Here is a 25,484-nt window from a genome sequence, read left to right on the forward strand (position 1 = left end):
GGAAACTTCTAAATTGAAAAACGTGACAAATACACACGTCGTGTAGAATTAATTGCATTTAGTTATTTCTGACTTTAGGAAAAAGTAAACTTTTAAAATTTTAATTGATTTTCTTGCATTTTAGATCACTTTAGAAGAATGCCTTAAAATGCTTATTTTAAATTAAAGTATTAATTCAGATGAGTTTGGTTTGTAAAGTTTTATCTTTTGAGACAGACTCTAATTCACAACCATTTATGATACTTGAAATGTTAAAAGTTCACTTCCTGAAGAAAAGTCAATGTTATGGGCTGCTTCAGGAGCTCCCCTTTGACTTAAGATAAATATACTCCTGTGATAAAGTCATATTTCTGCAAACTAGCTCACTGAACTAATATTGGGAAGTATTTAATATGCTGTCATAAGACATTAACAAATAAATTTGTAAAAGAAAAGCAAATCTATGGGACTAAAGGTATTTTACAAACGTAGAATTTATATATATATATATATAAAGCAATTCTTAAAGTTTTAGACCTTTTCTCTTTAGAATTTTATTCTTACAAAAAAGTTTTTAAAGGTCTTATTTTACATCACTTAAAGTTATTCTAAAATGTTTTTTAAAAATAATTTCTTACTCTAATTTGGATCTAAACTAGAATGAATACCATTTTTGAATTTTCAAGGCCGTTCCACATTTGGTTTCACATTTAGTGAATTTAGTCATAATATTCCCAAACCCAGTAGGATACAGTTTCTAAGGTTATCAGACTCTTTGTAGAGAGACAGAGATTGGCATTCTGATTCTCATGAATCACATTTTGGCCTTTGACTCTGTTGCCCTTTCACACTCCTTGCTAAGCCTGGGCTGTTGCTATGCTTGAAGGCTTGTCAGCCATAAGGTTCCTAGGGTAACGGAAATGGAAATTTCAAAGAAGAAAGAGAATAGGAGCACAAAAGCTTGGTTGATTTGAATTTGAACAAAGAATAGAAGGTTCCCTGTCTTTCACCTTTGTTGAAGAAACCAGAAATTTAATTTTAGAAAGTTATTTTTCAGTTTGTAAACTTCATATACCCTGGTCTTAATTTAGTGAATAAAAGTACTGCAGCTTAGGGGATTACTCAGTAAGAATCTTTTTAAAATTTTATCAGCTGAAGATTCCTTTTTCCTCCTTTATAGAGCTTTGATAGTCTGTGTTCCTTATATCTATTCTCAACTTGGCAGCATGCTGGCTAACTCATTTAATTTTTACTTTGCTGAAGTTAAAAATTGTTAGAGTTATAATCAGGGCAGTTTGCTTCTTTGAAGAATATTAATGCTTTTAGTTTTTACATAACTCTGTTGAGGTATGATTTGAATACAGTTAACTGTACCCATTTAACAGTGTTCGGCTTGAGTTTTGACAGAAGTATATATCTGTGAAACCATCATCACTATCACCTCAGAAGCTTCCTGGGGATCTTCCCTGTGGCTCAGACAGTAAAGAATCTGCCTGCAGTGCAGGAGACCCAGGTTCGATCCCTGGATCGGGAAGATCCTCTGGAGAAGGGAATGGCAATCCACTCCAGTATCGTTGCTTGGAGAATCCCATGGACAGAGCCTAGTGGGCCACAGCCCGTGGGGTCGCAAAGAGTCCGACACGACTGAGCCCCTAACGCTGCTGCACTACAGAAGCTTCCTTGTGCCCATTGTAGCCCACCCCTCTGAGTTGACTCCCTGCTGTAAGCAACCACTGATCTGCTTTCTGTCACTGTGGATTAGTGTTCATTTTCTAGAGTTTTATATGAATGTACATATAGTATCTACTTTTTTATGTCTGGTTTCTTTCACCCAGAGTCGTGATTTAGAGATTAATGCATGTTTTATTTTGCTTTTTGAAAACACCATTCCAGTTGACAGTTGACTTTTTCACTTGGTAGTTGAGCACAGGGAATTGAGCAGGGTTCCTCGTGCCCATCAAATAGGCCTTCTGCAGCTTTACTAATTTGTAACTCTTTCCTAATCTCTTTTTAAGCTGTCATTTCCTAGGTGCTGTATCCTATTTTATATATTCTTACTTGTATATATTGTTGTTGTTCGGTTGCTAAGTTGTGTCCGACTCTTTGCAACCCCATGGACTGCAGCATGCCAGGCTTCCCTGTCCTTCACCATCTCCTGGAATTTGCTGAAACTCATCTCCATTGAGTCTGTGATGCCATCCAGTCATCTCATCCTCTGTCATCTCCTTCTCCTCCTACCCTCAGTCTTTCCCAGCATCAGGGTCTTTTCCAGTGAGTCGGCTCTTCACATCAGGTGGCCAAAGTATTGGAGCTTCAGCTTCAGCATCAGTCCTTGCAGTGAATATTCAGGGTTGATTCCGTTTAGGATTGACTGGACTGGTTTGATCTGCTTAATACATCTATATATGTTAACACCATTTTATCGAGGAGAAGCTGAAATTTAGAGAGGTTACAGAGAACAAACTGCTTAATAAGCTCAAGGGCTCTGGATAAGAATGCCAAGGTTTAACTCTTGGGACTGTCTTTGGAGCTGTGTGATCTTCAGCGAGCTACCTAACTTTCTATGTCTTCTTTTCTTCTCGATTATTATAAAATGGTATGACTGATTATAGTCCCTCCCTTATGGGATTGTTGAGAAGATTAAGTTAGTTGTGTGAAGCACTTACAACAGTGCCCAGCCTGTAGTCAGTGTCCATAAATGCTCGCTGAGACACAGCACAAGATCCTTCTAGCCAGTGAGCGACAGAAGCATAAGCTCAAAGCCTTATCCTCAGTGCAAGCAGCACAAAATAGTGATTTGAGTCAATTTTATAATTCATGATGGGGCTCACAAATGGAGGTTTTACTCACATGGTAACACGTCAATATCAGATTAGTTGGTATTGTATAGTTGAGGACTGAGCAAGTTTGAGGCTGATTTAAGGCATGCATATGCTTGTATGTATGATGTCTGTACACACATCCGCATGTGACTATAATGCATTTTTAAGCTTTGAATTTTTTTATTTTTATTTTATGGTGGCACTGGGTCTTCGTTGCTGTGCACAGCCTTTCTCTAGTTGTGGTTTAGGAGCTTCTCCGATGCAGTGGCTTCTCTTGTTTCAGGGCACAGGCTCTAAAGTGCGTAGGCTTCAGTAGTGGTGGAGCGTGGGCTTAATAGTTGCAACTTGCAGGCTCCAGAGCTCGGGCTCATTAGTTGTGGCCCACTGGCTCGGTAGCCCTGTGGCACGTGGGATCTTCCCAGACCAGGGATTGAACTGGTGTCCCTTGCATTGCAAGGTGGATTCTTAACCACTGAACCACCAGGGAATCCCTAAACTTTAAAACAGTTATAGACTCACAGGGAGAAGGCAATGGCACCCCACTCCAGTACTCTTGCCTGGAAAATCCCATGGAAGGAGGAGCCTGGTAGGCTGCAGGCCATGGGGTGGCTAAGAGTCAGTCACGACTGAGTGACTTCACTTTCACTTTTCACTTTCATGCATTGGAGAAGGAAATGGCAGCCCACTGCAGTGTTCTTGCCTGGAGAATCCCAGGGACGGGGGAGCCTGGTGGGCTGCCATCTATGGGGTCGCACAGGGTCGGACACGACTGAAGCTACTTAGCAGCAGCAGCAGCTCAGGAAGTTAAAGTAGTGTAGAAATTCTACATACTGTAGCCAGTTTCACCACGGGCTGGCGGGGGTGTGTGTCTTGCTATCTTATGTAGCTGGTAGTATCAAAACTGGGACGTTGGACTTCCCTAGTGGTCAAGTGGTTAAGAATCCTCTTGCCAGTACAGGGGACACCAGTTTGATCCCTGATCCAGGAAGATCCCACGTGCCTCGGAAGAGCTAAGCCCATGTACCACAACTACTGAAGCCTCTATGCCCTAGAGCCTGTGTTTGGCAAGAGAAGCCACTGCCATGAGAAGCCTGCACAACGCAGCTAGAGAGTAGCCCCCACTCACTGCAGCTAGAGAAAGCCTGCACTCAGCAATGAAGACCCAGCACAGCCAAATAAATAAATAAAATTTTTTAAAGGCACAAGTGATCTAAAAAGAAGAAAAAGGAAAGTTATCATTGGTATACTCATTAGCCCTTTATCACATTTCACCAGTTTCTACATGTGCTCATTTTCGTGTCTGTATATGCACATGTACATGTATTTTTATTGTCTGTGCATTTTTATCACATGTATAAGTTCATGTAGCCATCACTTTGGTTAAGATATTGTGGAAATTGCCTGGCAGTCCAGTGGTTAGGATACTGTGGTTCCACTGTAGGGGCCGTGAGTTCAGATCCCTGGTTGGGGAACTGAGATCCCATCCCACAAGACCCGCAGTATGGCAAAAAGAAAACAAAACACCAAAACGATATAGAGCTGTTTTTATCACCACATCTTTCTTGTGCTTCCTTTCTCGCTACCACCCTTTCCTATTTCCAGGCAACGACTAATTTGTTCTCTGTCCCTACAATTTTGTCATTTCAAGAATGTTATATAAATAGAATCATACAGGATATAATCTTTTGAGATTGACTTTTTCATTTAGCATAATACCCTTGAGATCCATCCAAGTTGCTTCATGTACCAGTAGTGACTGTTTTTAGTTGCTGAGTGAAAGTGAAAGTGAAGTCACTCAGTCGTGTCCGACCCTTAGCGACCCCACAGACTGCAGCCTACCAGGCTCCTCCATCCATGGGATTTTCCAGGCAAGAGTACTGGAGTGGCTTGCCATTGCCTTCTCCGAGTTGCTGAGTACTATTGCGTTATAGAGTACTATTGCATTATAGAGTTGTTCTGCAATTTGTTTAATCATCCCCTGAAGGATACTGAGTTGTTTCCAGCTTTTTGCTATTACAAATAAAGCTGCTATGAACAATCATATGCAGGTTTTTGTGCAGACATAAATTTTCCTTTTGGGTAAATAAATGCCCAGGAGTGTGATTGCTGGGTTATATGATAAGTATGTATTTGAATTTTTAAGAAACTACTCAATTATTTTCCATAGAAGTTCTACCATTTTACATTCTACCAGCAGTGTATGAGAGACATACGTTCTCAGCATTCTTACCACCATTTGGTATTTTCACTTTTTTATTCAACTTTTCTCCGATGATGTGGTATCTGACGTGATTTCAATTTGCATTTCCCCTATGGCTAATAATATTGAACATCTTTTCATGTGCCATTCATATATCTTCTGTGATAAAATGTCTGTTCATGTCTCTTGTTCATTTTCAGTTGAATTGTGTTTTACTTTTGAGCTTTGAGAGTTCTTTATATATTCTAGATACAAATCCTTTGTTGGAAATGTAGTTTGTAAATAGCTTATTCTAGTCTATAGCTTGCTTTTTCATCCTTTTAACAAAGTCTAGGAGAATAGAAGTCTTAAATTTTAACAAAGTCCAGTTTACCAAGTTTTCTTCCTTTTAGGGACTGTGTTTCTGGTGTCGTTTACAAGAACTCTTCCGTGGATCTGCAAATTCTCTGAAGTTTTATAGCTTTATGTCTCACATTTCAATCTGCGATCAATTTTGAGTTAATTTGTATAAAGTAAGTTTCATTTTTTTGCCTGTGAATATCCACTAGCTTCAGCGCTATTTGTTGCAAAGGCTATCTATCCTTACACTATTGAACTGCTTTTGCTTCTTCTTCAAAAATCAGTTACCTGTCCTTGTATAGATTTATATTTGGGTTCTCTGTTCTGTCCTGTTGATCTTTGTGTCTGTTTCACCACCAATACCACAGTGTCTTCATTTTTGTTAGCTATACAGTAAATCTTAAAATTGGATAGTAAGATTTTTCCCACTTTTTTTTTTTTCCAAATTGTTTCATTTATCCTACTTTATTTTCGTATAAAATCTAGAATAAGCTTGTCTTTAACTAGTAAAAGTGTTACTGGATTGTGACAGAAATGTTATTCAATCTAGAGGTCAGATGTTGAATCTCCAGTCCATAAACAGTGTTGTTATGGATTGACTTGAGTCCCCCTGAAAAGTGAAAGTGTTAGCCGCTTGGTCGTGTCTGACTCTCTGTGACCCCATGGACTGTAGTCCGTCAGGCTCCTCTCTCCATGGAATTCTCTCCAGGGAAGAATACTGGAGTGGGTAACCATTCCCTTGTCCAGGGGATCTTCCCAATCCAGGGATTGCACCTGGGTCTCCCGCATTGCAGGCAGATCCTTTACTGTCTGAGCCATCAGGGGAGTCCCTTGAGTGCCCCTAATAAGCCCTAACCTCCAGTACCTCAGAATGTGACCTTATTTGAAAATAGGGTCATTCTAAATGTTATTAGTTAAGACAGATTTATACTGAAGTATTGAGGGACTCCTGTTCCAATATGACAGGTGTCCTTAGAAAAGGTAATTTTGGACACAGGTACACATAGAGGGAAGATACGTGTAGAAGCATGGAGAGAATGCTGTGTGAAGGTTAGGTTTGTGCTGCCACAAGGCAAGGAGCTACTAGAAGCTAAGAAAGATACCTGGAACATATCTTTCCCTATCACCTTTAGAGGGAGGATGGCAGCAGCAGCAGCAGCAGCATGCCTGTATCTTTGTGCGAGTGTGTAGGGGTGATTGTTGTGTTTGAAGGGTGTTGAGATTGTAACACAGGCATCAAGTAGTTGGTGATTAGCTGTTTGATGTTTGAGGACTATTTTCACATGTGCTATTTTCACCCATGAATTTGGGGATTTGTGTGTGTTTAATGGTGGATTTTCATATGTGTAAGGGCGATGTTAGGAAAAGTGGTGTGTATTAGTTTGGGTGTACCATCTATTCTGTGTACTTGAGGAATGTTGGATGATACTTTGTGTACTGAGGGTACCATTTGTGTCTAGGGCTTGTACAGTTCTGTGGTTTTGGGGTGTGTGGATTTTCAGGAGCTATCTATGGAGCTATCTATATATATTTTGCTGTGTAGGGGGCAAGTCTGTGGCTATTTTGGGGGGGTGGTAGGTGTTGTTTCTACCTGTGTTTATATGTTTCTGTATTCTGCAAGATGGAAGAATTAATTCTGTGTGAGAATTTGGGAATGTGGGATAAGCATATGCAGGTGGTATGTATTTGAAAGAGACTATATGTATATAGTCATATCTTTGCATATTTGTAGTGTAGTGGGTAATTGTGGTTGAACTTGGGTCTTATGGAGAGTTGTGTGTATAATGAGCTTGTGTGTCTATGCCAGGGGCATGGCCATTTGGAGGAATATTTGCTAGTGCTTTGGATTTCTGTGTTTCAGTCGGGGCCTCCTAGGCTTATATATTTTGAGAAGTTAGTGTGTGTGTGTGTGTATCGATGAGAAGGTGAGGTTTCATGTTTATACAAGGGAGTTGGTAAATTTCTTTTATATATATCAGAAATATGCGATGTGATTATTTGTTAGTATATGCAGATGTATGAGCTGGCTTCTACTAGCTAGGGATCATTTGGTATATGGAAGTTTTTTCATAAGTGGTTTCTTGGAGCTATCTCTATGTGTCTTACTTGTGGATACTGATTTGTATGTGTCCATCATTAGGTGCATGGATTATGAAAGTGTTCATAATGTATGGAGTGTTAGGAGCATTCACATGTATTTGTTTGAAGACTGTTAGGGTGTTTATACATGTGTGTTGTCATAGGTAATATATTCGTATATTCAGGGTGAGAATTGATATACGTATATAGTGTCCTTCTCTTTGTATGTTGGGAGAGGGGTGAAGAGGTTGTATTCTGGAGAGAGAGCATAATGGCTCTCCAGTATTCTTGCCTGGAGAATCCCCATGGACAAAGGAGCCTGGTGGGCTATAGTCCATGGGGTCACAAAGAGTCAGACACGACTAAGCGACTAAGTGCAGCATAGCATGGCATTTTATTCTTTACATTCAGAATGGTGTTTCTTTCTTAATATCCTTTTTGGGATAATTCATTGCTTTTATATAATAACTTCTATATGCTGATTTTCTATCCTGCACCTTTGCTCAATTCATTTATGAGTTCTAATGGGTTTTGTTGCCATTGTCACTGTTGTTGCTTTTGAAATTTTAGGATTTTCTACATAGATGATCATGTCACCTGCAAATGGAGGTCATTTGATTTCTTCCTTTGTGATTTTAATGCGTTTTATTTCGTCTTCTTGCCTAAGTCCTCTGGCTCGGACTTCAGTGCTATGTTGAATAAACGTGGTGGGTGTGGGCATTTTTGCCTTCTTCCTGATATTAGAGCCAAAGCTTTCCGTTTTTCACTGTTAAGTAATAAGTTTGCTGTGATCTTTTCATATATGCCATTATTGTGTTGAGGTACGATCCTTCTATACCCAATTTGCTGAGAGCTTTTGTCATGAAAGAATGTTGGATATTGTCAGATCCTTTTCTGCTGCTCTCGAGATGATCGTGAGTTTTTCCCCATTTTGTTAATATAGTGTATTATGTGGATTGATTTGTGTATTTTGAACCATCCTTGCATCCCATGAATAAATCGCACGTAGTCATGGCGTAGGATCCTTCGAATTAATTCTTGAATTAGTTTTGCTAATATTTTTTGAGGATTTTTGAATCTGTGCTCATTCCAGATATTGACCTATAATCTTCTTGTAATGTCTTTGTCTGACTTTGATCAAGGTAATGCTGGCCTTGTAAACTTAATTTGGAAGTATTCCCTCCTCTCCAGTGTTTTTGGAGGCATTTGAAAAGGATTGGTATTAATTCTTTAAATGTTTGGTAAAATTTACCAGTGAAGCCATATGGTCCTGGATATTCTTTATTTGTATATCATGGATTCTGTCTCCTTATTTATTATTGGTCTGTTCAGACTTTCTGTTTTGTCTCGGTTCAGTGTCGATGGGTTGTGTGTTTCTAGGAATTTGTCTGTTTCTTCTAGGTTATCTAATTTGTTGACCTAATTATTTATGACAGACTCTAATGATTCTTTTTTTACTGAGGCATCATTTGTATCACCTCCTTTTTCATTTCTGATTTCATTGATTTATCTCTCTTTCTTCTTAGTGAATGTAGCTAACAGTCTGTCATATTAATGTTTCCCAAAAAGCACTTAGTTTTCTATTTTCTATTTTCTGTTGTCTAATTCCTTCTGATAAATGTGAGATTAGTATTTTCATTTTCTATAGTTCCTTGAGGCACAAAATTGAATTTTTTATTTGAAGTTTGTCTTACCTTTCAATGTATGCATTTATCACTATGAACATCTCCTGTAGTACTGCTTTTGCTTCATCCCATAAGTCTCAGTGTGTTGTGTTTCATTTTAGTTTGTCTCAATATACTTTTTCATTTTCCCTTTGATTTTATCTTTGACCCAATTAAAAGCAATCTTTGATACAGCATGATAAATAAAATTAAAATGGGTGTATTTTATATATGAGGGTTAAGAAAGTAACTCCTAAGAGTTCTCATCACGAGAGAAACATTTTTTAATTTTATTTTGTATCCATAAATGATTATTCTTGTGATAATCATTTCATGATGTATGTAAGTCAAATCATGATGCTGTCTTCAAATTATGCAGTGGTCAATGTCAGTTATGCCTCAGTTAAACCAAAAGTGGGGGGAAAGAGTGTATCGTTTAGCTTCCACATATTTCTCAATTTTCCTATTTCATCCTATTGTGGTCAGAAAAGAGAGCTGTAACTATTTCAGTCTTTTAAAATGTGTTAAAACTTGACTGTGGCCTATTATATACCCTGGAGAATGTGGCTTGGGTACTTGAATGTATGTGTGCTGCTGGTTGGTGGTATGTTTAAATATGTCTGTAAGGACCATATGATTTATCGTGTTTTCCAGGCATGTTTGTTTATTGATTTTCTATCCATTTTTAGAAGTGGATTATTGAAGTCCCTTACTGCCATTGTATGCAATCTATTTTCTTCTTTAATTCCAGTATTTGCTTTATACCTTTATGTGCTCTGGTGCTGTATGCATATACAATTTTTATATCTTCCTGTTGAAGTGACTCTTTTATTAAAATATGAAGACCTTCTTTTTCTATGGAGACAACTGTGGACTTAGTATCTATTTTCTCTTTTTTATGAGTAGCCACCCCTGCTTTCTTTAATTTACATGCATGGAATATCTTTTTTCATCTCTTCATTTTGAGCCTATGTGTAGCTTTAAATCTAAAATGAGTCTCTTGTAGATAGCTTCAAGTTGGCTCTTAATTTTTTTTTTTCTTTTTAAGCCATTCAACCACCGTTTAATCCACTTATATTATTTATTGATCAGTAGGGATTATTATTGCCTAGAAAATCCCATGGACGGAGGAGCCTGGTAGGCTGCAGTCCATGGGATCGCTACGAGTCAGACATGACTGAGTGACTTCACTTTCCCTTTTCACTTTCACACATTGGAGAAGGAAATGGCAACCCACTCCAGTGTTCTTGCCTGGAGAATCCCAGGGACGGGGGAGCCTGATGGGCTGCCGTCTATGGGGTCACACAGAGTCGGACACGACTGAAGTGACTTAGCAGCAGCAGCAGGGATTATTATTGGGCTTTCCTGGAAGCTCAGACGGTAAAGCGTCTGCTTACAATGTGGGAGACCCAGGTTTGATCCCTGTGTTGGAAAGATCCCCTATTACTGTTTAGTTAATTGTCTTATGTATATTTTGCAGGTGTTTTGTCCTCTTCCTGTCCAGCTTTCTTTCATTGTTGTTTGATGACTTTTTAGTAGTGATTTGCTTTTATCCCTTACGCCATTTTGTTTTCAAGATTTTGTATCATCTTTACTATCAGTGTTCTGAATTCTCTGATCGACTCCCTGTGTCCCCTTCATTTGTTTGGTCTAGTGAGTTTTTACCATGTTCCTTCACCTCCTGCATATTTCTCATCTTTTCATTTTATTTAGTTTGCTGTGTTTGGTTCTTCTTTGCTTTAGGCTGGAGGGTTGTAGTTCGTAACTGTGGAATCTCCTCCACCATTGTGGGGGTGGCCTAGTGTGAAGGTTTCCTGACTGGGGGGGACTTGTGCCTGTGTTCTGTTGGGTGGAGCTGGATCATGTCTCTCTGAAGGGCAGTGCCATGTTCAGAAGTGAGTTTTGGGGTGTCTGTGGGTTTGGTATGACTTTGGGCAGCCTATCTGCCAATGTGTGGGATTGTGTTCCTGTTTTGCTGAAGGATTGGCATGGGGCATCCTGCACTGGATCTTAGTGACCCTTAATAAACAAAACTAATAACAAAATATTCAAAAGCAAAAGTTAAGTTCCCCCCTTATTCTAGGGGAACCATGAGCAGCAGAGTCTCCCGCGACACCCTCTACGAGGTGGTGCGGGAAGTCCTGCACGGGAACCAGTGCAAGCGCAGAAAGTTTTTGGAGACGGTGGAGCTTCAGATCAGCCTGAAGAACTATGACCCTGAGAAGGACAAACGCTTCTCGGGCACCGTCAGGCTTAAGTCCACACCCTGCCCCAAGTTCTCTGTATGTGTCTTGGGGGACCAGCAGCATTGTGATGAGGACAAGGCTGTGGATATCCCCCACATGGACATCGAGGTGCTGAAGAAACTCAACAAGAATAAGAAACTGGCCCAGAAGCTGGCCAAGAAATATGCCTTTTTGGCTTCAGAGTCTCTGATCAAGCAGATGCCCCGAATCCTGGGCCCAGGCCTGAACAAGGCTGGCAAGTTCCCTTCCATGCTGACCCACAATGAGAACATGGTGGCCAAAGTTGATGAAGTGAAGTCCACGATCAAGTTCCAGATGAAGAAGGTGCTGTTTCTGGCAGTGGCTGTTGGCCACGTGAAGATGACAGATGATGAGCTTGTGTACAACATGCACTTAGCTGTCAACTTCCTGGTGTACTTGCTCAAGAAAAACTGGCAGAACTTCAGGGCCTTGTACATTAAGAGCACCATGGGCAAGTCGCAGCGTCTGTACGAAGGCACAGCTTAATAAACCATATGAAACCAAAAAAAAAAAAAAAGAAACCTAGAATAAATATTAGAATCTCAAAAGCACATTTGAAAACAAAATATCAAACACAAAAATAAAGTACGGAATTTATTTTTAAAATATGGTGTTTTCTTAATTTTACTTTTAAAAAAAGGTAAAAGTGGGCTACAGAAAGGAGTAATAAAGAACCACTTTAGGACAATATGAGAAAAAAAAGAGGGTGGAAAGGAAAACATAAGAATAAATAATGGGGAGTGGGGAGTATGTATAGGGCGGTAGTGAGAGGAATGTCTGTGTGCTTCTTCCTTGCCTACTTAGAAGGCCTTCCGCTATATGTGGGAAGGTCTCTGGACCTGTTGTGGACAGTGTGGAGTCACATGAGACTTAGATCTTCCTTTGCCCCAGCTTGTCCTTGCTCTCAAAATCTACAGTATCCCGTAAAGCACATGAGTTTGAGTGAACTCCGGGAGTTGGTGATGGACAGGGAGGCCTGGCGTGCTGTGATTCATGTGGTCACAAAGAGTCGGACAGGACTGAGCGACTGAACTGAACTGCACTGAACTGGAAGCACACAGTCTCAGGTAAATTGTGGGATTTTAATCTGCTGCACCTGCCCCTTCTCAGGAGTCTCCCCCTTTTTTGCTTTGCTCATGCTTCTTTGAATTGTGGCCCACTGCTGCTTTCAAGCGGAGAAGGCAATGGCAAGCCACTCCAGTACTCTTGCCTAGAAAATCCCATGGATGGAGGAGCCTGGTAGGCTGCAGTCTGTGGGGTCACTAAGGGTCGGACACGACTGAGCGACTTCATTTACACTTTTCACTTTCCACTTTCACACATTGGAGAAGGAAATGGCAACCCACTCCAGTGTTCTTGCCTGGAGAATCCCTGGGCCAGGGGAGCTTGGTGGGCTTCCATCTATGGGGTCACACAGAGTCGGACACGACTGAAGTGACTTAGCAGCAGCAGCAGCAGCAGCAGCAGCTGCTGCTTTCAAGTCTCTCTCTAGTGTCCGATCTCTGCCCCGACACCAGGGGGCGAAAGAGGCCTCTTTTTGGGGCTCACTAGCTCAGTTAGGCTGTGGAGAGGGAAGGGGTACTGCAAGAGCTGCTAGGGTGTGTGGGGAGTGCTCAGGGTAGTTGGGCCACACAGGGGTGTCAGCACAGCCTGAGGTGGATGGTGTACTTCCCGGGGGAGTTGGTCCTGGTTTGTGGGACCCTTGGCAGAGCCATGCTGATCGGGCTCCCAGCTGGGTCCTGTGGAGGTTGCCACAGTCTTAGGTGAGTTGTGTGTTTCCCCAGGGGAGTTGATCTTGGGTTATGACACTGCTGGCTGGCCGATCGGAGCCACTCAGAGTGTGATCCGCGGCCACTCACAGCTTGGCTGTACATGTGATCCATGGGGCCAAGACTGTAGTGGTCCTTTGCCTTTTGCCTCTGGCAGTTGTGCGCCCGCTTTTCTGCCTCTGGGGCTACAAACTGCAGCCTGCTCTCCCCTCCTAGGTATTCTCTCGGGTGCTGTACTTTGTTCTGTGAGTGCACACAGAGTTAGAATGCTGCCTGAGAGCCTTCCCACAGAAGTGAGCTTTTTTTCTCTAGTGGTCCCAGAGTCTTCCCTGTCCTTCTGTGCTGTGTCACATTAGCCCCCTTGGAGTATCTTCAGAGCATTCAGCCCCAGTCCTTCCCCTGAGGACCAAGCGCCACAGCCAGAGCCTCCGCAACCCAGCCTCCACTTGGTGCAGGCAGATGAGTGTGTGTGAGCTGTGTTTTGGCTGAAAATGGCCATTTGGCACAACCTCTGTGCAGAGTTTTCTCCGTTTTGCATTATTGTGCTTCCATCGGAGGTGCCTAAGCTCCCCCATAACCCCACCTGTGAGGGGGTTTCCTGTTGCCTGGAAACGTCTCCTCCTTCAGGACCCCCTCCTCAGGATGGATTCTCAAATCCTTTGTCTCCCGTTTTGTCTTTACCTTTTGCCCTACCTCATTCCAAGTAGATTGGCTTGCCTTTCTGGACTCCTGGGGTCCTCTCCCAGGGTTCCGAAGATGTTCTGTGGGAATTGTTCCACATACAGGTTATCTTTTGATGTGTTTGTAGTGGAGAAGGTAGTTTCCCTTTCCAATTCCTCCACCATCTTGAAACCACCCCGCGTCTATAGTAAGTTTTGAAATCAAGAAATTTGAAACTTCAAACTTTATTTTGTTTACACATTATTTTGCCTAGTCAGGCTGTTAGAATTCCATGTGAATTTCAGGATGAATTTTTTATTTTCTTAAAAAAAAGACCTCATTATAATTAGAGACTGTAATCTGTGCATCACTTTTAGTATTGACAGCATTACGTCTTCTAGCCTGTGAACACAAGGTGCTTTTTCATTTGTTGGCATCTTTATTAATTTCTCTCAGCAATATTTTCTGGTTTCCCATATACAAAATATTTTCTCATATCCCGAAATTTCCCGCCCCCCTTGTTGTTTCTAGTATTTTACTCTACAGTTCATGATACTATAAATGGTATTGCTTTCTTAATTTCGTTCTCATGTTTTCCATTGTTAATGTATAGAGACACAACTGACTTTTGAATGTTGATTTTATATCTGGCAACTTTTCTAAATCCATTTATTACTTCTAAGGGTGTTTTTGTGTGTAATCTTAAGGTTTTCTTCATAGAATATCGTGTTGTCTTTTCAACAAGTATAATTTTATTTTTCCTTTCCGATTTAGATATCTTTTAGCTTTTGTCTTATTTATTTGTCTGGGAATTCTAGTAGTGCACTGAATAGAAGTGGTGAAACAGGCACTTTGTCCCTGTTTCTTTGTCCCTGATTTTCACGGGAAAGCTTTCACCACTTAATAGCTGTGACTTTTCCCATATGTGACCTTCATTAGGTTGAAGTCATCAACTTTTTTGAAATCACAAAAAGGCGTTGAATTTTGTGGAATATTTTTTTTCTGCATCAATTAAGATGATCACATGATGTTTATTTCCTTCTATCTTTTTAAGTGATATGCCATATTGATTTATTTTCATTTGCTGAACCAACTTTACATTGCAAGATAAATCCAATTTGGTCATGGTGTATAATCCTTTTAATATGTTGTTCTGTCTCTTAATTGTTTTTTAAAGAGTTTTTGCATCAGTATTCATAAGGGATATTGGTCTGTAGTGTACTTTTGTCGTGTCTTTGGCTTTATAATCAATGTAATGGTAACTTCATAGGATGAGTAAGGAAACAGTCTCTCCTGTTTAATTGTTTGGAAGAACTTGAGAAGAATTGGTGTTAATTCTTCTTTCCACTTGGTAGAATGCACCATGAAGATACTTGATGCTGGGTGTTCAGTCATTGGAGGTTTTTTCATGATTATTCAATATCTTGACTTCTAGAACTGTTTAGATTTTGTATTTCTTCATCATTCAGGCTTGGTAGGATGTTTCTAGAAACCTGCTCATTTCCTCTAAGTTGCCAAATTTTCTTTTTATGTCTATAATGCTGGTAGTAATATCCCTTCATTCCTGATTTTACACATTTTTTTTTCTTATCTCTTATGTAATGGTAAATATAAGTAGCTTTTTCCATTTTGTTGATTTTTTTTTTCTCTTTTTTGAGGCATACCTGACAAAACCGTGGTATATCTAAAGTACATAAAGTACATATTTGTATATGAGGACATGTAAATTCTACTCTCAGATATTTTCAATTACAGAATAGAGTATTATCAGTTATAATCACCATGTTATACATTAGGTCCTCAGACCTTATTCTTTCATTTATTTTTCATGTTAGAACAGAATATTTGTATCCATTTACCAACCTGTTTGCATCTCCCCCACACCCAGCTACAGAAACAATTCTACAATTTCTGCTGTGTTCTATGATTGTACTTTTTTTGATTCCACACATAGTGATACCATGCAGTGTTCTTTTCTGTCAGGCTTATGTTATTTAGCATAATGATCTCCAGGTTCATTCACGTTCTTGTAAATGTCATGATTTACTTTGTTTGACGCGGAATACTATCCCATTGTGTATGTTATGTATGTATATGTGTCTGTGTGCTATCACATATTATCATGTATTCTTTATGCATTCATCCAAAAGAAACTGGAATGTTCTCTCCATGCCATTACTATGAATGAAGTTTCAAAGGACATAGAGAAGTACTGATATCTCTTTAGAATAAAAAAAAAAATTAATTCCTTTTGCTCTATGACTGGAAGTGGAATTGCTGGATCACATGATATTCTCATTATTATTTTTTTTTTTGAAGAATCTCCATACTATTGTAAATACTGGGTGTACAAATTACACTGCATACCACAATGCACATGGTTTGTTCAGTGATATCAGACTCACTATGAAGGAACTATCAGAGTGTGTATACTCAGATTCTAAAGAATGCCTGTGAGGTCTGTGGTGGGGGGGGGCGGTCTCAAAGAGAGGTCTCTGTGTGAGATTGCTCATTGTGGGTCTGTGGAAGTTTCCTGTGTGGGGTAAATGTGCATCTATCAGAGGTCTCTATGTGGAGTCAGTGTGAGTGTTTGAGAGATCCGTAAGCAGGATCAGTGTGAATCTGTGGTTGACCGCTGTACGGGATCAGGATGGATCTGTGGAAGTTTCCCATGTGAGGGTAGTGGAGTCCCTCTGTGGGTCAGTGTGGGTCTGTCAGAGGTCTCTGTGTTGGGTCTGAGGGTTCCTGTGCAGGGTCGCTGTGGGTCTGTGGGAGATCCCTGTGTGAAGTTAGTGTGGGTCAGTGGGCGGTCCCTGTCTGGGATGAGTGTGGGTCTCTGGAAGGGCCCTGTGCAAGGTCAGTGTGGGTGTGTAGGAGGTTTCTGTTTGGGGACACTGTGGGTTTGTCAGAGGTCCCTGTCTGGGGTCAGTGTGGGTGTCTGTGGGTACACTTCATGGCTCCTCCATTGCTGTCCTTTCTGTACCTCACGGCAGGAGAAGGGCAAGGGACTCTCCACGTCTGGTTTCTTGCTGTTCTGTCAGTGTCCCTTCTGTGTCATTTCTCCAGACAGGCACCTTAGTTCCAGCTCCCCCAACTCAGCACTCACCTCTTGGTGCCTCTGAGAGGACCTGGCAGCAGGCAGGCTCAGGATCCATGCTCTGTGCTCCCCTCTCCTGAACTCTGGAGGTCACTCAATGACCTAGGACACAACCCCTTCCCTCAGACCCTGGCTGAGCCCCCACTGTGGTGCCCACCATGGGCGATGTGGCCCAGAGTCAGGACTTGGCTTCAGAGAGAAAGCAGAGCGCAAGCAGGACTGTGCCCACTGCCCCCACCCTGGGCCTGGTCCCACATGTGGAGGTCCTGACAGGCCTGGTGGCAGTGCTATTCCTGCCATCTTCTGGATCAGAGGCCCCCTTCTGGAGTGGGACCGTCCACCATGGGAGTGTCTGTGACATAGAGCCCCAAATCTCTCTAGAGAAATGCTCTTGTCTCCCCACTTTCCCATGTGGATGGGTCCAAGGAGGAAAGCTGATGGTATGTTCATTTTCTACAGGTCACTTTTATGCACGCTGGGTGACACATCCTGTCTGCTGGTGCCTTCCACCCTGGTCTCTGGAGTGAGTAAGACTGAGAGCAGGTGAGACTGACTATGATTCCTGAACAGTCCCTGGGCCTGCTGAGTCCTACCTGTACCCTGGGAGTCTCCTTGCGCCACACGTGTAGGGAGAGGTCACGGACTGTGAGTCTGTCCTGAGTACCCAGTCCTGTGAAAGCTGATTGCTACAATGGGGAGAAGTGAAGCTTCTCTGCTTGAGTCTCTGCTGCCTCTGGGAGCTTGGCCCTCTGTGGAGGGGCTCCAGGTGGCCTCCTTCTGTCTGGGCCCAGGGAACTAGAGTAGAGGGGAGACTCTGGAGTGAGGCCATTATGAGCCACCAGGCCCCTAACTTCTTTCCTCTGGCCCTGTAGACGGTGGTGGGACACCCATGCTCCTTGGTAATTGCACTGTCTATGGGCTCCTCTGCCACTAACATCCTTCTCCTGCATCCCGTCCTAGGGGCACAGCATCCCACTCTCAGACCATGAGGTGCCTACACACACAGTCACAACCATGCTCATTCACTGGGCGGGGGTGGGCGCTGTCAGCACGGCTGTCCTCTCCTCCAGGGCAGGGTGGGACTAGCCCTCAGAGGCTTCCATGCTCCACACTGCACACTCTCAGGGCTGGCAGTGTGTGTTCCTCATTCTTGCTGCTGCTTCAGAGCACGAGAAAGGCAGAGGGAGGGTGACAAACCTAGCCTATCTTGTTTCAGCTGCATCTGGGAGAGAAAGGAGCTTTCAGGGCAGCGTCATCTATCCCACTGTGACATAGGGATGAGGTTTCTCCTACATCTGGACTCCGCTCCTTGTTCTGACGAGTGAGTTTGTCCCTGACACTTCCTGAGCCTGAGGGGAGTTTCAGCTTCTGAGCACACCTCCTCTGCCAGCTGCACAGAGTCCAGGTGGAGAGAGAGTAGGATAGAAGTGAGCAGGATCCTGAGAAGGGGGAGGTCTTTAGGTTTAGTTCACCGTGACATGTCCTCAGTGGTGTTGCTTGTTTCTATAATGCTGGTATTATGGAAACAGAAGGTGCAGTTATGGAATTGGGGTGAGGGTGAGTATCCATGCTGGGGTCAACCTCCCTCCATGGCCCCATCCCATGTGGAAGTCAAAGCAGGCACCTGGGAAGAGTGGACCCTGATGCCTTCCATCCCGCTCAGTGAGGCATAGACAGGCTACTACCCCTGCTCATGAGAAAGAACCATTTATTTCATGAAAGAAAATTTCTCGTAGGAAGAAGCCGTTAGCACATTAAGGATGTACTAACGTGACAGAAGAATGTATTTATCTGCATGGCATGCATTTTTTTCTTGGTGAAGAGTTTTCCTACGTGGAATGCTGTGAAAAGCGTGTTCCGATTCACCAGAAGAGGTATATTTCTGAAGGAGACCGTGCCTTGGACAGTGGAGGGGATGGCCTGGGACGCTTGTCAGTCTTGATCCATGTGGGCAGGCTCTGCCTGGAGGGGGACCTGGCTCCCTTGGTGAGAAGGCCCACTTGCTGTCCCTGGGACTGGTCCACTTACTCTTATTTGAAAAGCTACGGCCCATCGGGATAGCTTGGTGATAATGGGGTGTATCTCTCCTCATTCTCCTTTGTTCTTGGTAGGAGAGAATTCTGTGCTGGCAGTAATGTGGACCTATTGGGTCCTGGAATTCTGCTTGGTACCAATTTACCTCCGTGGCATAAGGTCCATGGTGAAACACCATCTTCTTTAGGATCTGTCCAACAGCTGTCATGAGAGTCTGAGCCTCAATAGCCCTGCTGTCTATGGTAGATTTGCTTTTGATTGATTCTTGGCTCTGGACAGTGGCTATTTCAGGCTTACCTTTCTGCAGGGTCTCTTCTGGTTGTCTGCATTTCTTGGGGAAAATCCACTGCAGAAGGAGCCTAATCCTTTCTTTGAAGTGGCTTTCCGATGGAACGTGTCTCTTCTTTAGGATTACCTGTCGAAACTGGCTTCGTGGGGACTCTGTTGATTCTTTTTTCTGGCCAGGATGGCTCATCCCTTGGGCTTGGTAAGCCCTCCGTTCTGCCAGTCCTTTTTTAATCTGTCTTAATTTGGGCCCTGTATATTTCTCTCTCCCATCCTTGGGGGCAGACTTCTTGCCCTGTCTCTTATATTTGAGCTGTCGCCTCATGTCCACCTGGTGCCCCTGGCTGCTCCCTTCACTTGATGAGGCATGACAGAGCTTTTGGGAATTGGACTTGTCTCTACTGGATAAGATCTGAGAATAGGAGAGAGATTCCTGAGAAGCCAAGATGTTTGCAGCAAGAAACATATTTGAGTGACAATCTTTGAGAAGTGTATCAGTGGCACAGTCTTGAAGAAGTACACCAGTTTCACAGTCTTGAAGGAGCACACTGGTGGCTCGGCCTTGAGCCTGATCCTGCTGGTCAGTGAACCCTTGAGACTCACGCTTGAGAAACTGTGTCTCAAAGAGTAGATCTTCTGTATTTGAGGCAACAGATTTTGTATTCAGTGAGGGGCTTTTATTGGACCTTGGAGACCATGATCTCCTGAGATCCATATTGATGTCTAGGGGGTTGACCTGCACACTAGGTTCCCTGGTGCCCTTCCCAGCCGAGTCTCCCTCCACAACTTCTTGGGCCCTGGAAGATGGGGACCATTCATCGAGGTCCACAACTATGACATTAGAGGAAGATTCTGGGGAGGCCTGCCCTCTAGTTTCCTTCTGTGGCTCATTCCTGGCCGTTGCTGGACTTGGACTTGGCTCCAGGCTGCCTTTCTCAGTCTCCACAACAGACTCACTGTGCCACATTCTGCTCACAAAGTTATATTTGGGGGCCTGAGAACATGGTTTGTTTTCCTGTCCAGTCAGAGGGACCTCTGAGGGCTTATGGGTGTCACCAGGTGTGGGTCCTCCCAGGTGCCCCCGGGTGTTCTCAGTCGCCCGTGAGGGGACAGGGACAGGGAGGGCACTCTCCAGTGGGGCAACTGCCTCTGTTGTTATCAGTTTCTCTCCTGCATGGGATTGAGGATGTTTTCCCAAGCCCTTGGTTAAAAGGGCTGTTGAGTGGTCTCCAGATTCACAGGTGGCCTTCAGACAGGGCCTTTGAACCTTTTTCAGCTTTAAGCAAAATATGAACTTAAGGACTTTGAAGAGTAGGCTCCACCTGTGCCTCACCTGAAACCTTATTATATGTGCTTCCAGCTCCTGCTCAGTATATGGACCGAGGACAAGAGACTCACGGGAGGTGATCATGGAGGCTTTCCCATCCTGAGAGGACTGCGTACTTTCTGTCTTCATGGGAGCATTTGTTTCTCCCAGAATGTTTAAAACAAGGTTGTCAGCAAGCCTTGAATGATAGAAGTTCACAGGGCTCTCTCTCTCGCAGATTTCCTCTGCCTTCCTCTCTGTAAGGACTCTTGAGACTTCTGGATGCTTCTTGTCTGGGCTCAGCACTCTTTCTGACTCGGGTGTTGCTCTTGGGTCCTTCACTGGAGGGTTGGCTGAGACCATGTACAGATCTTTCACGATCTTCCCCACACTCTGCCCTATATCACGGCGCAGGTCTCTCCCTGGTTGGATTTGTGCTGGGCACTTGGACCTCATCTTTTGTGCATCGTGTCTCCTTTTGCCTAGACCTGCAGAGGATCTTGAGCGCCACTGCCTGCCCTGTGCCTGACAAGGCCTTGGGTATTGATCCTGAGGCTGCATCAGTTTCTGAGATGCTTGGATTCTGTAGGGCAGGCCAGTCTGTTGCTGCATGAACCTGTTGGAAATGTGGTGCTCCAGTTTCTCGCGAACCTCAGGGCTGATCAGACACCCAGGAAGGATGGAGACAGAACTGTGGGCCTGGGAGGACCTGGTCTCCTGGGGTAGGTTAGGAGTGACCTGGCTAAAGACTTGCTGAGAATTTTTAACTGAAGAGGGTAAAATTCTCTCTCTTTCTAGTTGTTTTTTCCAAAAGTGATATTCCAGCTGTTCAACAGCATTTGAACTGCAAGATGATGGCTTATTTTGGACTGTAGGGCAAGATGTTTCAACGGACCCAATCTGGTGTTGAGACGATGATGACTGGACTAGGCGAGAGGGCGATGGATGGACAGTGGTTTCTAACTGAGCCTGAGGTCGTGGATGATATCGGGGTATGTTTGGAGTCAAGGATTCGGGTTGGGCCTGGATCTCCATATGAGCCCGAGAAGATGGCTGACAGTGAGGGATGTTTAGACTCAAGGGTATCGGTTGGGCTTGAATCTCCATGTGAGCCCGAGGAGGTGGTTGAAACTGGGGCATGGTTGGAGTTGAGGGTTGGTGGTGGTCCGGGACCTGCATGGACATCTTAGATGGTGGTGGACATTGAGGCATCGTTGCCTGACCTCTACCTCCCCAAGGTAGGGATTGGGCCTGAGTCTCCATGTGAGCCCGAACAGGTGGTTGAAACTGGGGCATGTTTGGAGTCCAGCTTAGGTGTTGGACCTGGGTCTCCATGTGAGCTTGAGGTTGTGGTGGTTGACACTGGGACATGGATGGAGTCCAGAGTAGGGGTGGAACCTGGGTCTCCATGTGGTCCTGCAGTGGTGCTTGAATGTGAGGCAAGGTTTGAGCCAAGAGTTGGGATTGGACCTGGGTGTCTATGTGAGTTCGAGGTGGTGGTTGAAACTGGGGCATGGTTGGAGTTGAGGGTTGTTGGTGGTCCTGGATCTCCATGGAAACCTCAGATGGTGGTGGACATTGAGGCATGGTTGACGTCCAGGGTAGGGATCGGGCCTGGGTCTCCATGTGAGTCCGGACAGGTGGTTGAAACTGGGGCACGTTTGGAGTCCAAGGTAGGGATTGGTCCTGAATGTCCATGTGAGCTTGAGGTTGTGGTGGTTGACACTGGGACGTGGGTGGAGTCTGGAGTAGGGGTGGAACCTGGGTCTTCATGTCAGCCCGAAGTGGTGGTTGAAAATGGGGCATGGTTTGAGCCACGAGTTGGGGTCGGGCCTGGTTCTCCATGTGAGCCCGAAGTGGTGGTTGAAAATGAGGTATGGTTTGAGCCACGAGTTGGGGTCGGGCCTGGGTCTCCGTGTGAGCCCGAGGTGGTGGTTGAAAATGGGCCATGGTTTGAGCCAAGAGTTGGGGTCGGGCCTGGGTCTCCGTGTGAGCTCGAGGTGGTGGTTGAATTTGGGGCATGCCTGGAGTCCACCGTGGGGGGCGGGCCTGGGGCTCCATGTGAGTCAGAGATGGTGGCTGAAAGTGAGGCATGGTTGGAGCCAACAGTTGGGGTCGGGCCTGGATCTCCGTGTGAGCCCGAGTTGGTGGGTGAGAGTGAGGCATGGTTGAAGGCAAGATTTGGGTGCTGGACTGGGTCTCTATGGAAACTTCAGATGATGGTTGACATTGGGGCATGACTGGAGCCAAGGGTAGGAGTTGGTCCTGGGTCTCCATGTGACCCAGAGGTGATGGCTGCAACTGGGGCATGGTTGGAGTCAAGGATTGAGGTTGAGCCTGGGCCACACGGTGGGTCGAGTGCTTGGCCAATGACAGTTGTGAAGTTACTTTAGCTGGAGTATGGAACGGTTTGGCTTCAGAGCGTTCATTAAATAAGACGGGGCATAACTCTAGAGCTGACCCAGGTACTGTGACAGCAGCTACGAGAGACTCACTGTGGAGAAAGGGGAGACCCCAGAAGAGCTGGCTGCATGTCTTCTGTAGACAGTCCCGCAAAGTGTCAGGATGTCGGGGTTTCTCAGAACCCAGCAGCTGTTCATATTTGCCTTTTATGTTCCAGAAGTGTTGGTGACCCAAGGTGTGCTGTTTGTGACCCAGTGACTCGATCCTATTCCCCAAAGAAGTCAGGTGGTAGTCTGCCTCCTCCTCCTTTTCTTTCTCCTTCCAAAACTTCAGTTCCACTCTCCTGGTGATTAGTTTTCCCAGCAGTTCCTGGACATCAGGGTTGATAAAAGCGAGGCTCCCAGCCTCTACCTGCCTGTTTCTGGGCTGTCCCCAGAATGAGGCCTCTGGTGGGTAGAGGGGACGACTTTCTTTCTGGGACTCTAAGTGTGTCAAGGTGGAGAAGCTCCACGCTTTGGCTGCTTCCTGCCACCAGGCCAGGGCTGATCCAGGACTGTTTGAATGGTCAAGCCCTGAGACGGCTGGTCTCCAAGGGGAGTGTGGAGATGACCTGTGTCGGATGGTGCCCAGTGCGAGTGATGTAGAGTCACCCTGAGTGAGACTCATCATGGAGCCTGATGGTTTGGGGGCAGAGCAGGGTGCTGGAGGTAGAGGGCAGGCTCTCTCACGAGGGGGGCCTTGTGGGGAAGGGGAAAGAGCCAGTGGCCAGGGTGAAAGGCTGCCCAGGGGAAATAAAGGCTCTGGTGTTGGACAGGCACTCAGGTATGACTCTGAGCAAGTGGAAACTTCTACCGTGGTAGAAGCACACGGTAGAGGCTGCTTGGTCAGAGGAGCTGGGGAAATGGTGGGAGCTGCCTCTTCCCTGCATGGTTGGTGGGCTCCAGCAGGAACTGCTTTGCAAAGCTCACCAGGTGAATCTTGACCTGGGACCCGGTGAAAGCTGCCCTTGTCGGGGAACCTCCCCAGGTGTCTGCAGGAGACATGAAGAACAAGCTTCAGCTGGGAGCTGCCAGGCCAGGAAGACCAGACAGGCCAGGCAGGGGTGGGCAGCTGCACCCCACAGCCCTGCATGGCCCCAGTGCTGACTTCACAGTGCTCCTGCTGTTCCTCACCACAGGATGATAGCCATACCCCGCCCCTGGGACTCCTCCTCCCAGCTCAGCCCCAGGCTGCCAGTATCCCTGGGTTCATACCATAGGCTCTAGAAGAACCCCCTAGAAAGAAAGGGTAGATTCTCTACCTTTGCAGGAGTGAAGTCAGGTCCCTGACCTCTTCCAGTGCTTCCAGGGTATCTCTGCAAGCTGGAAATCAGCAGACTGGGTCATGGTGGTGAAGATAGGAGCCTAGGGGTCTTATAGGAAGTTGAGTGCACTGTCTCGTTAAGGGGACACCATTGGGAGATTGGAGCCCAAGCACCAGTGTCCAACACCACATAATCCCTGACAGTGATGGTGAAGCGCCTGAAAGGGTTTACCACTTAAAAGTTTTTCCATATCCTTTACTCCTTGCTGCCCTCACAACCTGCCTGTAGGTGAAATGGGCAGGCATCACTTTGCAGTTGAATCTGAGCAAAGTTAAACCATGTGTCCTACGTGTCCTGGAGGGCTCACTTCCCAATCCAGTGCAGCCCTCAGGCCCATTTGGTACAGAGCCTTTTCCAGGCCTCTCACAGCTACATTCTACACATGGAATCTGGGGCGTATCTGGATCCTGCTCTCCTTCCCAGAAGCCTCCCTGGGGGTTCTGTTTCTCAAGGGAGAAGTCCTGCCACTGGCCGCCCTCAGAGTCTGTGGAACTGGGCCTCACGGAGAGAGAGGTGGGGACTAACACTTGGGGCACTCATGTCTGGAAGTCAGAACTCACCTTTAGAAGCTCTATTTCGCTTGCTGCTGCTTCCCCTTCGTTCCTTTCGATGCTGAGAGAGAGAGAGAAGAAATGACGGCTTAAGACCCAAATCTCAGTCTCCTCTCCCTAGAGAAGCAGCAGGCACTAGTGTCCACATATAATATGACTATCTACATTTCACTGACAGGTCTGTGATTTTTCTTTCCTTTCACTCATTTTTCAAGTGGATAAAATATTTTCTGTTTTCCTTCTTTGAAGAACAAAAGATGATTTTCAATGTGAGATGCACTCTGTGCTTCTTTCGTCACTGTTCTTGTGCTCAAGAAACACACACATTCTCAGACTATGGGTGAATCTTAGCTTCGTCAGGTAGATCTCTGCTTCTTAATGCCAGCCCCACCCCCCGTCCCTGCTCTGAGGCTCTTGGAGCTTCAATACTGCCAGAAGAGCAGCCCTGAGACACTGTTCACAGCTGCTGAACTAGTGCTTAGAGTCCTGTCCTCTGCCTGAGATTGAACTAAGTATCCAATCCTCAACCCCTGGTCACTGTGTTTGGGACATGCCCTGGAGCCCCTACGACCCCTGGACAACTGATCTGAGATCTTTGGGTAGAAATCCTAGTGTTCACTCTATGTCCTGCCCAGCGTGGTTTGTCGCTAGAGGCACGATGTTCTA

General features: G+C 44.8%; 2 protein-coding genes and 2 pseudogenes across 25 annotated transcripts in view; 2 read left to right on the forward strand and 2 right to left on the reverse strand.

Moving 5' to 3' along the window:
- The window catches only part of LOC148777270 (spermatogenesis-associated protein 31E1-like), a 172,470-nt gene that overhangs the window by 20,863 nt on the left and 126,123 nt on the right, over window positions 1-25,484 (forward strand). For 7 of the 9 annotated variants that reach the window (XM_088837841.1, XM_088837842.1, XM_088837839.1 and 4 more), the window contains exon 2: window positions 17,336-17,419. The gene's annotated coding sequence lies outside the window, so the exon portion shown is untranslated. Of the gene's footprint in view, window positions 1-5,391; window positions 5,514-17,335; window positions 17,420-25,484 lie in introns of those variants that run through there. The other 2 variants (XM_088837835.1, XM_088837838.1) reach the window with 1 other exon arrangement.
- LOC129557510 (large ribosomal subunit protein uL1 pseudogene) lies at window positions 5,392-15,675 on the forward strand (annotated as a pseudogene).
- LOC148777272 (uncharacterized) lies at window positions 16,885-17,813 on the reverse strand (annotated as a pseudogene).
- Window positions 18,642-25,484, reverse strand: part of LOC129557506 (spermatogenesis-associated protein 31E1-like) — a 171,878-nt gene continuing 165,035 nt past the window's right edge. For 14 of the 16 annotated variants that reach the window (XM_088837859.1, XM_088837858.1, XM_088837854.1 and 11 more), the window contains 2 exons: window positions 24,828-24,879; window positions 18,642-24,265 (listed from right to left, as the gene is read on the reverse strand). In XM_088837859.1, coding sequence (XP_088693985.1) covers window positions 18,642-24,035 — 5,394 coding nt within the window. In that variant the 5' untranslated portion in view covers window positions 24,036-24,265; window positions 24,828-24,879. Of the gene's footprint in view, window positions 24,880-25,484 lie in introns of all 16 variants that reach the window. The other 2 variants (XM_088837861.1, XM_088837857.1) reach the window with 2 other exon arrangements.

The sequence above is a fragment of the Moschus berezovskii genome, chromosome 7, assembly GCF_049115385.1.
Source record: "Moschus berezovskii isolate FMDL1 chromosome 7, NW_MosBer_1.0, whole genome shotgun sequence".
NCBI lineage: Eukaryota > Metazoa > Chordata > Mammalia > Artiodactyla > Moschidae > Moschus > Moschus berezovskii.